The 14,138-nt window shown below is 45.7% G+C and overlaps 1 protein-coding gene across 3 annotated transcripts in view; it reads left to right on the forward strand.

Moving 5' to 3' along the window:
* Positions 1 to 13,094, forward strand: part of BRPF3 (bromodomain and PHD finger containing 3) — a 52,015-nt gene extending 38,921 nt beyond the window's left edge. For all 3 annotated transcript variants that reach the window (XM_075910524.2, XM_089773725.1, XM_075910525.2), the window contains exons 11-13: positions 3,751 to 3,848; positions 6,362 to 6,516; positions 10,677 to 13,094. In XM_075910524.2, coding sequence (XP_075766639.2) covers positions 3,751 to 3,848; positions 6,362 to 6,516; positions 10,677 to 10,860 — 437 coding nt within the window. In that variant the 3' untranslated portion in view covers positions 10,861 to 13,094. The remainder of the gene's footprint in view (positions 1 to 3,750; positions 3,849 to 6,361; positions 6,517 to 10,676) is intronic.
* Positions 13,095 to 14,138: the final 1,044 nt, after the last annotated feature.

Raw genomic sequence — 14,138 nt, forward strand, 5'->3', positions numbered from 1 at the left:
GGAGAAGGATGGCAGGAGACAAATTGCTTGATCATTGTCTTTGGTCCACCCCCTCTGGGGCACCTGACACTAGCCACTGTCGGCAGACAGGATACTGGGCTAGATAGATCTTTGGTCTGACTCAGTATGGTCATTCTTATGTTCTTATGTTCTTATCTCTATACAGACCAAGTTAATTCTCTGGTTTTCTAGCACACTCAGAAACAGATTCTGATAACAGGTACTGAGGCCAGTTAGTGGCATTAAATTGGGGCCGCTAAGAGCAGAATCTTAACTCTCAGCTATACATCTATCCCCGTCTTTAGAGCCACTGTACTCTGTCTCCTATCTCAATGGAAACTATTATTGTCAAGGGCATTGTTCATTCAGCAAACTGCTGCTCAGATAAGCTTTCCACTTAGGGCCCGCTCCTCATGCAGGTAGCGTCTCTGTGTGTTTTTAACCCCACTTCAGCATAGCAAAGAAAACATACATCCTGTATTTCCAACCTCGCCCTCACTTAGCTCATCCTATGAACGTGTTTCTCTGCTTCATTCTGACTTGCAGTGCTGTTTGTAGTCTGCATTCTGTGGAATAGTGACTATCCGCTCAGGCAGAGGCCGGCTCAACCTGTGAAACTCACACTAATTAAAACACTTCCAAGGCCAGGGGCTAGCAGATTCATCTTTTGTGCCCCATGTGCACCTTTTGCCACCCTTCTGGCTTTCATAAAAATGGTAGCAAATCTTATTCCATCAACCTGAGTGAGGGTTGATTAATCCTGCAGGGATTAAACAGCCGGATACATGACAGCAGAATAATCAATTGGGTTTCGCTGGGGTGGATTTGGCCCATTATAATTTTGCTCTGGGGTTTACTGGGCCAAATTCACCTCTGATGTAACTCATTTGACTTTAGGGAAGTTGCAGCCATATACCCTACAACTAAATCTCATCAGTGTTTTTATATTAAAAGTGTTTTTGGTGCATTAATAAGGCTGGTCTTTTGCCATGGGACCCATTGATTCTGAGATCTTCCATGGGTGTTTGTAGGGGATTTTTGTTCTAGTGTTTACAGCTTGTGATATTTTGGAAAGTTTTGTGGTGTAGCTGATAAAATAGCTGAATAAATATTACTGTGAGATATGCAGTACAACTGGGCTGTGCAATTGGCTGAAAGAGGGGATAATCCCAACCACAGCACTGTGATAACACAAAGAAGTATAAAACCACATCGTAAATGGAGGAGACTGTTTCTGGTTGGTACAGCTGGCAAGTGGTTCCCTGGCTTCTCCTCCTAACTCTGCCACTGAGTTGCTATGCAGTCCAGGGCAAGTCACCTCACCACTCAGTGCTCAGTTTCTGCAGTTGTAAAATAGGGTTAATATTCCTGTAATGAAAGCAGCCAGGCAGGGTTGTCATTCCTGTGTCTTGTGCCTCCAGTATGAGTCCCCAGCTCTTCAGACTTCTGTCCCTCTCGAGCACCTCGACCATTGTTTGAAGGCTCTGGACACTGAGTATCCAAACTCAAGTATCTCAAATCATTTTGGCTGGTTCCTATCAAGAACAGGAAGCAGGAGCTCCCCTAGAACCTGCATTGCATAGAACAACACAGATAAGGACTTATCCATGCAAACATAGCTATAGGACCCTGCTGAGCCAAGTCCGAGTGTTTCAGAATTTGGAGGAGCTGGAGCACAGGTTTGCTAGGTAATGATTTATAAAATGTTGTTAGTCTGGGGCCAAGCAGGGCTGTGATGCATCCCAGAGGCAAAGGCCTATGCATTTTGCATCAGCAGGGAGCAAGCTTGGCATGGCACTCATGTCAGGTAAGCGATGCTTGAGGAAGTTCCAGGCAGGGGAATCATGTTTTTGTGCTGTGTTTGTACAGCCCCTAGCACCGAGTGGTCGTGGTCCATGAAATAATCTCCACACAAGTGACCTTATAGTCACAGGTGGACAGATCCCAGTCTCCAATTTCCCAGACCTTAGTCTTGAAGCCAGATTTTCTAGACCAGTTTCTCAACCAGTGGTATGAGTACCCTTGGGGTACTCGAGCGAAGTCTAGGGGGTACGTCAACACAACTGAAATTTGAAGAAAACGGAATTTTTGTTTTAAGTTTTACAGCGCTTTATTATTTTTGTACTTTTTACACCCAAAAATTTCATTCACCTGCCTGGCTACAATTAAGTTGTTTAAAAAAATGTGTTGCAATGGTAGAAAAAAAATGTGTGTGTCTGAAAACAGTAGGTACTGGGAGTACGTATACATTTTTTTTTTTTTGGAAAAGGGATACTTTATAAAAAAAAAAAAAAAGGTTGAGAAATCCTGGTCTAGCACAGTAATTAAAATACATTAGCTTAGGAAGGGAAGCTGTCATTGCACCATCCCAAGAGGAAGGGGACTGTGGAGGACGGCAGCCTACCCAAGGCACAGAGAGGTGTGGATTCCCCTCTCCTTACTTTCCCCCTTGTCCAGTTCTGCAAGAGAGTAAGAAACAGCTCAGTTTCTGGTGTTGCACAACAGCATAGACTCTGGCGCCAGAGACATGGTGTGGCAGCAGAAGACATAAACAGGTGACTTCTCATTTTGCTGTAGCCCTCCATCAGGAAAATGGTGTGGATTATAAAATTACGTAGATGCACACATACTAGTGATGATGTGTATCTTTTTATGGGCCCAAGGCAGGGGTGGAGGTCGGTTTATTTTGAACGCAGTGAAATTTCAGCTGCGCAGTTGCCATAGAGCAAGTAGGTTTAAGAAAGCAAGCCAGAAATTGTGCTTGTGTATTTTACCCATACAAGCAGTGTTGTCTGCATTAGCTGGCTGCTTTGGAGACCGTAGGCTGCCCTGACTGAGTTAAGAACATAAGAACAAAGGTCCATCCAGCCCAGTATCCTGTCTGCCGACAGTGGCCAGTGCCAGGTGCCCCAGAGGGGGTGGACCGAAGACAATGATCAAGCAAATTGTCTCCTGCCATCCTTCTCTAGCTTTTGACAAACAGAGGCCAGGGGCACCATTCCTTACCCTCTGGCTAATAGCCTTTTATGGACCTAACCTCCATGAATGTATCTAGCTCTTTTTTAAACTCTGTTATAGTCCTAGCCTTCCCAGCCTCCTCTGGCAAGGAGTTCCACAGGTTGACTGTGCGCTGTATGAAGAAGAACTTTCTTTTATTAGTTTTAAACCAGCTACCCATTAATTTCATATGGTGTCCTCTAGTTCTTATATTATAGGAACACGTAAATAACTTTTCTTTATTCACCCTCTCCACACCACTCATGATTTTATAGACCTCTATCATATCCCCTCTTAGTCTCCTCTTTTCTAAACTGAAAAGAACCAGGCTTTTCGAAAAAGCACTATTTCAAAAGAGCGCCATTTCGTGATTATGCAAATGAAGCATGGGATATTTAAATCCCGGTTTCATTTGCACTTTCAAAGTGCTTCGTTTACATCCCTCTGCCGAAAGAAGAAGGTGATCTAGATGCACCCCCAGTCTCTTTAGCCTCTTCTCACAAACCTCTAATCATTTTAGTTGCTCTTTTCTGAAGCTTTTCTCATGCCAAAATATATTTTTTGAGGTGAGGAGACCGCTTCTGTACGCAGTATTCAAGATGTGGGCATACTATAGCTTTATATAGGGGCATTTACGATATTCTTCGTCTTGCTTTCTATCCTTCAATAGAAAGGTTAGTAGACAGAGCAGTTTCTTCTGTTCCCCTACTTCTCCATCCTAGCACTAAGTCATGTTTCTTTGTGACTCTGTAGGCAGAAACCTGCTGATGCCCTTTGAGAGCCATGCTGACCTGGAACCTCTGGAGCTTGTGTGGGCAAAGTGTCGAGGCTATCCATCCTACCCTGCCTTGGTAAGTAGACCTGCTGCACGGACCCTCCCTGTCTGCTGCAGCAGCTTTAGCTGGGGATGCAGCGTAGGAGTTAGAAGAGAGACACTTCCTCCAGAGTTCGAAATCCCTGGTTCTTTCCTTCACACTGTCAACTGCCAGCTTGTTTTTGTTGCAGACCATTGAGAAAATGTTGCAAAACATAAATCTGCTGGTGCCGAGCAAGGAACACTTTGCTCCTGTCCTGCTCCCTCCTCTGGCATATTGCAAGAGCTGTCTGTGCTGTTTGCACTATACGGCCAGGCACCTGAGGCCATAATGTGCAATTACACACTGTTTGCTTGCACAGTTATTGCATTCATACATGTAGTTTCCTAACTAGCCATTTGCATGTGCAGATATACAGTGAAGGTGAACAGTTACAATGACTGTGTGTGCAAATTTCAGTGCTATTGCATACACATTTTTGTACCTTAAGCACCCAGCCTTTTGAACAACAGTCCTAAGTACCTTTCATGACTAGTGCACAGGCTGTTGCTAAGAAATCCATAGGCTTGCATCAGGGGTTTAAAGGAAATTTGCTAGATTTCATGGTACAAGACAAGCAGCTATTGCTGAAAAGTGTAATTAGCACTGTATATTTTTCAAGCATTATTCAATTAACCAGTGAAGAGAGAATTCTCACATAGGTTTGAACAGGGATATAGGAGCCGGATAAACAGTAAGCATGATTCTGCTCTTCACAGTTTCTACTACACATAACAAAGACCTCTCTCAAGAAGCTGTTCTTTTTGCTCCCCTGACCTGTGTAATTTCCCAGTGTGACTGCCACTCATGCATCTGCATTGTTGGGAGTGCTGGGATAGACAAAAAGCTGATGGTCGCTGGTAAACCGTAGGAACTAAAAGCTATTGCACACAAAGGCATAGAAATGACAAAGGCGCCATTTACACTGGTGTCACAATAGCGGTTTAACACCATGCTGCAACTTGGCCAGGCAGAATTCCACCACTAGACAGGCCCAAACTATGCTAGAACAATGTTCATAATCCTTGTTAGCCCAGACAGGAGTCTAAGGAGGAGAACAAGCCTTCTATGCCATCCCCTATTGGCCAACTAAGGGATTTTGGAGCCTTGTTTGGCCACAAGCAGAGTTTAAACTGTGTCAAAACTTGATTTTTAACTGTTATATCAGTATAGCCAGAGCCTATTTCCTGTTTGAAACTGGATGCAATCTGATGTGCTGAGAAAGAATGTGTTATCGAATTCATGCTATTGGCCCGTGTCTGAGCCCAGCTGCTCATCCAAGCCAGTAAGATGCGCCTCCATGCCCAGGTCAGAAGGCACAGATGACAGAACCTGGTTTCATATCTGGCTTCATCTTCCCCTACTGACTTAATGCAGATGTTGGACACATTGGCATTTCTGCTTTACACAGAGAGAATTGAGACGTCTGCTACGCCATCAGCTCTAAAGGACTGCATTTTTGTTCAGAGCCCTCCCAGCTCTGACATTGCCTGTCAACGCTTCTGAACTAGTATACCTGATTCTCATTTAGTACCAGTGTAAATTCAGAAGTTACTCCCATGAACACAGTGGAGTTCCAGCTGGATGAAACTGGCATGAGATGAACGTATGCCTATTGGATGTAATAACTGTGTTTAGGGATGTTAAAGATTAGTCAACTAGTCTTTTGACTAGTCAATTCCTTCCCCCCCCCCCCCGCTGCCTCTATGAGATAGAAGCAGCGAAGGGGGGAGGGAAGGAGTACCCCAAGGCAGCATTTCAAAGGGACAGCAATGGAGCCCGGGGTCAGCTAGGGACTCCGCAGCTGATCCCGGGCTCTACACGGCAGCTGCACCTTTATAAAATGTTGTTAGTCTGGGGCCAAACAGGGCTGTGATGTGTCCCACTGGGGACTCTTGTGCATTTCAAAGCAGGCACCCGCTGGCCCTCGGCTGTACGCGGAGTTCCACATTCCTTCTTTGAAATGTACAAGAGCCCCAGTGGTCGACTAGTCAGTTAACCGCATTTTAACATCTTTAATTGCGCTACGTTTGCTGCCTGGTGTAAGAAGGAAGCCTTCTTTAAATAATAAAAGACTGGATTTATACTACGTTATTGACTACCAAAAAAGTCTATATTAAAATACAGTATTGTGCCCGCCTAGCTGTAAGTTCATACTTCCAAAGTTCATGGCTTCCATTACCCAATTCTGTCCCATGTAAACTCATTGGCTTCAGACTACATTTCATTCGGCTTAATCTCTGGTGCAGAGTAGATTGGGAGCCCTCCTATCGGCACAAACATCTTTTGCACTGGGAAATCCCACTTCTCCTATCAAAAGGCTGAACTCTTCTGCATGCACGCCCATCCTCTTCCTCCCTCCTGGTCCCTGCAGGTCCCCCCGTCCCCCTCACCATGCCTTTTCACTCAGGTGGCGTAAAGCAGAACTGTGCTCATAGGCTGAATTGCAGGAGGCTTCATGTGGCGGGGCTTTCAGAGTACTGATCTGTGCACCTCATCTGTCTCCCCAGATAATTGACCCCAAGATGCCGCGTGAAGGCCTCCTTCACAACGGAGTTCCCATCCCCGTCCCTCCCCTGGATGTGCTGAAGTTGGGGGAGCAGAAACAGACAGAGGCAGGAGAAAAGCTCTACCTTGTCCTGTTCTTTGACAACAAGAGAACCTGGTGAGCAAACAAGCATTGTGGGGTGGGCTGCCCAGAAGGAAGAATTAACAGCATCTTGGGACAAGGGGACATAAAAGGCTGGTCGTCATTAAGGCCGACAGACGGTGGAGAATTTTTAAAGACAAAGCAGTCAAAAAAATTTCATTGACGGGGCTTGTGCACTGTATCCTTACCCAAATGCATGTCAGTTGCATCTCCTGCCTACATGATCAACAACTGGAAGAGGCATTTGGCCTTTGAGAAAAGATTGAAAGAACTGGTTTGGTTTAGTTTAGAAAAGAGAAGACTGAGAGGAGACATGATAACAACTTTCAAGCACCTAAAATTATACAAGGAGAAGGGAGATAAATTGTTCTCCTTATCGTCTGAGGATAGGACAAGAAGCAATGGGCTTAAACTGCAGCAAGGGAGGTTTAGGTTGGACATGAGGAAAAACTTCCTAACTGTCACTGTGGTTAAGGAGTGGAATAAATTGCTTATTGAGGCTGAAGAATCTCCATCATTGGAGATATCTAAGAGCAGGTTAGACAAATATATGTTAGGGATGATCTAGATCAGGGGTGGGCAACAATTTGGGGGGAGGAGGGGTCACTCCAAGATTTTGGTAAGTGGCTGCACTCTTCCATGATATTAATGGAGGAAGTGCAGGGTCTGGGATGGACGTTGGGTGCAGAAGGGAATTTGGGGTAAGGGATTGGGGTGCAGGAGGGCCTATGAGGTCTGGGAGGGAGTTTGGGTGAAGGAGGCAGTTGTGATCTGGGGCACTTGACTGGGATGCAGGGGTTTGGGTTGTGAGCTAGGGCAGGAGGGATTGTGATCTGGGACAGGGGACTGCAGTACTGGATATGGGAGTTGATATGGGTGCAAGGAGGAGGGCAGAGGGTTTGGGGTTATGTGGGGTAGGGGGCAGGAGTGGAGGGAAGAGGGTTGGGGAAGGGAGGGACTGGGTGCCAGAGTCAGGCTCTGGCCAGGAGACTTATCTAGGTGACTCCTGGCTAGCAGCCCAGCATGTTTCTCAGCCAGCCAGCCTGCCTGCCTGCTTGCCCCACCCTCACACAGGCTGCAGGGCCATAAGCATGTGTGATGTGGACGTGTGTGACGTGCGACGGAATGTGGTGCTTCGTGGCTGCCTGTTATTCAAACTGGCAGCTCCCATTGGCCAGTTTCTGGCCAGAAACTGACCAATGGGATTGTGCTGGGGGTGGGAGCAGCACCTGAAGCCTTTCCCCCCTCCCCTCTGGACTCACAGTTTTGAAAGAGAAACAGCCCAGCATCCTTTTTTCTGAGTGGTGTGTGGTAAGGGAAGGCAAGTAGGGAGCCTGCCTGGGTTTCCCTGCTGCGTCGGTGGGCCGAATCTGGTGACTTGATGGGCTGGATCTGGCCCGTGGGCCGTATTTTGCCCAAGCCTGGTCTAGATGGTGCTTAGTCCTGCCATAAGTGCAGGAGACAGGACTCGATGACCTTTCAAGGTACCTTTCAGTTCTAGTATTTGATGATTCTGTAATTTGCACAGTGACCTTACTGCACACTCACAATATGCTTTTACAAGAAGCTGAATTGTGTCAAGAGCTAATTTTACAGTCAAGATCAGCAGCCAGTAATACGTTCCTTTTGTTTTGAAAGCTAAGGCAGAGTATGCAGCCAGTTGTAGAGAAGTCTTGCCAAAATGTCTAGGTCAGCATTTTCAAAACATTAGGCTCATTCCATATTTAGACACCTAAACAAGCAGCCTCATTTTTCAGAGGTGCTGAGTGCCTACTACAGTTTCCATATCAGGCTATTTTAGCCATCTGTCATAAGGCATCCAAGGGAAAATCTTGTGCCTAGCTGTCAAGGACCTTGTCATTTGATCTCAGACAGACTAAATACCCTGCCGATCTTGGCCTGAGTGGATAGCCAGGTTTATTAGGTAGGAAAAGATTGAAGAGATATAACAAGCCCCAAGCCAATGGAGTGCTTTGACAATTAGGAAATTCAAGCCTCAAAATCCATATGTGAAGCAATGTAAAGATTTAACACATTGGAGTGACGTACCAGGGAGAAGGTGAGGGGTGAGCAAATGTCTTTTAGTGCGCCAGTACCTGTTGGCGAAAGAGAGAAGTTTTTGAGATATTACCTCACCCACCTTGTGTCTCTCATATCTCGGGCCTGACACAGCTACAACAACAGGGAAGACATACTGGGGGAGAGGTGAGTCCCTAAATGGTGCCGATAGCCACACTTTCAAGGAGCTACATTAGGGATCAGGAGCTCGCTCAAGTAAAAGAGGGCTGACAGTGAAAGTAACAGTCACATGGCAGCTTATGTCCATGTGCTCTTTAGAACCCTACTTCGGAGAGCTCTGGACAAAGGAGACATGCAGGAGACAAGTGCACCAGGAAACCCAGACGAGAGAAGGAATAGGATTCCTTCCTTCCTTCGTGTCTCTCCCTCCCTCCCTCCCCTTGACATTACAAAATGGAATGAGTCTGGGATTTTCAAAAGAGCCTAAAGGAATTAGGCATCCACATCCCATTTCAGTGAGCTCCTAACTCCCTCAGGCCTGGTCTGCATGACACAGGTTCACATAAGGCACTTTACGTTGGCTTCATTGTGTCAGTGTCCACACTACAGTCTTGTCCTGCCAGTGTCATGCCCTACTTCGCTGACCTCATAACTCCTCCTCCACGAGACGTGGGTGTAGCTAGGGTGACATCGTCCCTGTGTAAACACCGTAGCTACGTCTAGATTGCATCCCTTTTTCGGAAAAGGGATGCAAATTAGAAGTATCGCAATTGCTAATCAAGCGGGGATTTAAATCTCCCCCACTTCATTAGCATAAAAATGGCTGACGCTTTTTTTCAGCACGGAGCTTTGCCGGAAAAAAAGCGCCAGTCTAGACGCTGATCTTTCGGAAAATAAAGCCTTTTCCAAAAGATCCCTTATCCCTCTTAAAAAAGCGGGGGAGATTTAAATCCCCGCTTCATTAGCAATTGCGATACGTCTAATTTGCATCCCTTTTCCGAAAAAGGGATGCAATCTAGATGTAGCCCATGTTACTTTCATCAGCTAGAGACTGTCTTGTTAGTTTCATGGAGCCATGCTGGAGCTGAGAAATGGATGAGAAAGTTGGGCAGCTGGAGCCCGACTGCCCCCGCTTCTCCACTCCCAGCCGGGCAGCTGCCTGGAGGCTCCCTGCTCAGGAAACTGAGCCTAGGGTGTAGTAGGGGTCCCAGTGGGGAGCTGCATGGAGCTGTCAGCACTGGCTCTCCACCCTCCTCCACTGCCCCTCTTCCGCAGTAATTACTGGGATAGATTGTGCAGGGTTCTAGATTAAAATTTTTTATCCACATCCATGTCCACAAAAACAAACTGTGATATGCAGATACCCGCGGATATTCGTGGATTTGCAGGGCTCCATGATAAGATGGTACGGGTCAACTCTAAGGGGAGCAACTGGGTTTGGATCCTGTCTGCCAGAGCACACCAGGGTGATGCCTGAGCAGAGGGGGGTATCCAGAACGTTGGACTGGTACCTTCCTGGTACAGAGCAGGGCTTTCACACTGACGGGTCTGTAGATCCGGGGCTCATTTTCCACGTTGGTGCACCAGAGGAGGTGTTTACTGCTCTTTGCAACACTCTGCATTTTTCACCTTTCCTAGAGGAGAGGGGCGGATTGAATGGGGTTATGTAAGTCAAGCCATACGGGGTCACACCAGTGGTCCAGCTAGCCCAGGGTCCTGATTCTGAGTGGCCGGCACCAAAGCATCTTCCCCTCCTGTTTCCGGACAGTGGGTTGGGTGAGAACTGAACAGACTGATGGCTGGGTTACAGAGGGGTTTGGAAGGTTTTGTTAAAATCAGGGCACTTCAAAATCTCACATTGTTTGAGAGTGTCAGGAGCTCGTTACAGAGTGACTGCAGCTGCTGAACAGAACGAATTTAGGATTGGGTGCCAGGGGAAGGGGGTGTCTTGTCAGATTCTGTCCCCAGTAACCTCAATGCAGTCAGGTCAGATTGGCTGGAGAATTTAGTCCGCTGCAAAGTTAGGACGATTTTAGCCCTTGGTCTTGAAAGGGCTGGAAGTCTTGATGGCCCTGGGGTGTTGGCCTTTATTTCCCATCTGCCCTGTCTCCATTTCTCTCTGTCACCGGGATTTTTGTATTCCGCTTGGGTTGCAGGCAGTGGCTTCCTCGGGACAAAGTTCTTCCCCTGGGGGTGGACGACACAGTGGACAAACTAAAGATGATGGAGGGCCGTAAAACCAGCATCCGCAAATCCGTCCAGGTGGCGTACGACCGAGCAATGATCCACATGAGCCGTGTCCGGGGGGACCACCCCTTTGTCACCTCAAATTATCTGTAGGGAGTCGGAAATGCCCCGTTTTTTCAGACCCATTTGTCACACGTTGGCAGAGTGGACCTTGCCGTGCACAAAATGGTCGGGGATTCCTCCCTGCCTGGAGGAGCATGATGGGGTGGCTGCTGTGTCCTTTTGTGTTCTGGTGAGAGATGCACTGTCCATAGCAGTGTGAGCAACTCCTACAAAGTACCTTGAATCGTGCCAAAAATCCTGTCCGGGTTCTTTCTGAATGTGTCTCACTGAAGAGCCGGCAGGAGAAGAATTGATGTATAGGCTGAACCACAAGGAAGAAGCCGGGAAGAGCTGCAGTGTGGCAGCTGTGCATTGGCAGAAGTCACAGTCAGCCGGTGAAGGGCGGGGAAGCTGTAGTTTGATGATTGGGCCTCATGCCCCACGCTTCTTGAATTGTTAGTCTACAGCCAGCTCTGAGTAATTCTCTGGAATCCATCACCACTGTAAATAACCCAAGACCCTTTCGTGAAACTCCAACTGGACTGTCTTGTGCCAAATTCACAATGTCCATCCCTGGACTTTTTTAATTTTATTTTTAAATGACATTGGTTGCCCACAGCGTTAATAAATCTGCAGCCTATTGCTATTGTTATGACTCTCCTGCCTGTGTATATATAGTATGTTTTCATGGTAGGTTTTCACCTCAGTTAGAAAAGATTGAGATCATATTTTGATAACTTTCCCTTTCTCCTCCGCACACATACTTACATGCACAGATGCACAGAGCTTTAAATATAAAAACCAAGTTCCCTAATTTTATTTTTTCTTTGTGTGTGTGTGTGTGTGTGCGTGACTGAGACTTAGTTTCATTGTGTAAATTTCAATTTCAGTGACTGTGACAATTCCAAAACGTGTACTTCCTATTGCATCTTAACAGAACGTTAAGTCTAGGCAAGAAAACATCTTTTATATTTTTTAACCTAATTTTGGAGTCGTCTAATCAACTGGGGCAGCTTTGCAGGCACTAAAGTTGATCAGGGGGAGAGGAAGACACGCCCTGTGGTATTGTGTTATGCACATTCAGTTTAAAATAACTAGTTGGAGCGCTCAGACCCCAATTCCTGTCTGCCCTGATATTTTCACTGACTGTTTTTTTTAAAGTTTTCCTCCAGCTTGGTTTGAACTGAATTAAACATATGACTGGATTCCTGCTGGCTAGAGGACCTCACCGGTTTCCCCTTTCCCTTTTTCCTCTCACAAAAGCGTCTCTCCCCTGCTCTGTGCGTCTCTAGCATTTGCGATCCATTCAAAGAAACAACAAAAACCCAGCTCTGCAAAGAGCCCTGTTTTATTGCTATTGTCTTGCAAAAAAAGGGACAGTGGATGTTTGAAAACTGATGACAAAACCTTTCTTTTCCATTAGGCAACTCCGCATAATTTCTCTTATCTGTTTTGTTCTGTTGTGTTTTTTTCTGAAATTTTAAGAACCAAAGGTGCAGATCAAGATTGTAGACAGAATATCATCCTTTCGCTTTTTAACTCAATATTTTTTTATTGTTTTAATTTTTTCTTACTAAAGAGAATGTGGGGACAAAATAATAATAATAATAATAATAATAATTAATAAATGGGGGGGTCACTGCCATTTCTACTTGGTCTACTTTTTTAAAGTACCACTTCTTATACATTGGGACATGGATCCACACTGTAACATATAAAGATGGGGTATAGGATTTTGTAAAAATAATAATCCCTATAGAGTGTGGATAGGGAAGAAGTTGTGTACATAGTTGTAAAATATTGTTCTAAATTATTCAGGCCTATTGTCACCATTCTTGAAGTCCTCAGTTGTGTTGCTGGGTCTTTTTGTATGCACACAGTATAATTTATTTAAAGGAACATACACTTTTTCCAAATAGTAGCTCAGCTGTGGACTTGTGACCTGTGTATAACTGTTTTAAGATCTTTGGGGGGATTTGTTTTGTTTCCTTTTTTGTTTTGTTTTATGGGGTTTTTTTAAATGACATTTTAGAATTTTAATTGGCTAATATCCTGCTGTTGCTACGGGACCTAAACGTTACTGTCAGTCTGCTGTAAAGCACAGATCGCTCTATTTATTGTAGAAAGTGAGTTTATTTGCTTTCTAGAATTGTTTATATCAGATGGTATAAGAGAGGTAATAAGAAAATCTATGCTTGTAAAGAAAAAATGCTAATTTTACCTACTATAATCTGACTGTCTGAAACTATATTTTCTCTTTGAGAAATAAATGTTCTAATGTAAAATCTCTGGTCAAGTTGTCCTTGTGTGTTCAGACTTTGGGGGTTTCATTTCCCACCCTCTGCCAGCCCCCAGAGATGAGAAACAAGCAAGAACCTTCATGAAGGCCTTTTGGTCTCCTGCATTACCAGATGACAAAGCGAGCAAGTCCTCTTCTTTAGTGATTTGCTCTTTTGGTTTGTTCCCCAAATGGAGTAGCTCTCTCCGCTGTCTGATACTTCAGGGAGCTTAGAAAGGGGAGAGGTCACAAAACACCGAGCATAGCCATCAAGGCAGGCATTGTGGGATACTGGCAGAAGCCAGTTCTCTGGACAAATAAACAGAGAACCTGGCTCTCTGTCTACAATAAAGGGAAGGGAAAAGACAAGTTTTTTGTCACCAAAACTGGGTGTTTTTTCTGGCAAAAGTTGCATTGTAGTGTGTTCAACACTCTCACTGCTTTGTCACCAAAAGGCAGTTTTTGGTGACAAAATGTGCCAGTGTAGACAAGGCCTTAGTGTCAGAGTCCCAGCTGGAAGAGCCGTCCTGTTCTGGCAAGCAGCATCGGGTCTCTCTGATAGCAAGGGAGGGTTTTTATCTTCTGTCTGAGGAGTGGCTCCTTGGTTGCTTCAGGTCCCATGCTAATTCCTGGCTGCAATGGTTTGCTTTCCCTTTTCTTCCTCGTGACAGGAGAGTGAATGGCTCCAGGTGAGACATGTTGCAGTAGAAAATGAAAATGCTCCTGCAGAGGAAGCGAAATTTACCTTGGGCAGAAACCCAGCACAATGCTTACGTGCCATTAACATCCGCTTACACCGTACAGCTCTGGTCCTGCGGTCCCTCACTGGTTTCAGAGGAACTGAGCACAAGTTTATATTTCAGTGCAGGACCGGGGCCTAACAGCTTACATGGTCCCCGTGATGTTGGCACTCCACATGGGGCGAATTTCACTCATGAGAACTCGCCCCTTGGTCAGAGGTTTCTTGCTTCCTGGGCTGGCCTGTAGTTGTCTCTACTCATCTGCTTTTCTTATCGCGAGGGGTCATTGGAGCGCTTGTCTGCTCTTACTG

This window comes from Pelodiscus sinensis, chromosome 27 (assembly GCF_052426305.1).
Source record: "Pelodiscus sinensis isolate ZL-2025 chromosome 27, ASM5242630v1, whole genome shotgun sequence".
NCBI lineage: Eukaryota > Metazoa > Chordata > Testudines > Trionychidae > Pelodiscus > Pelodiscus sinensis.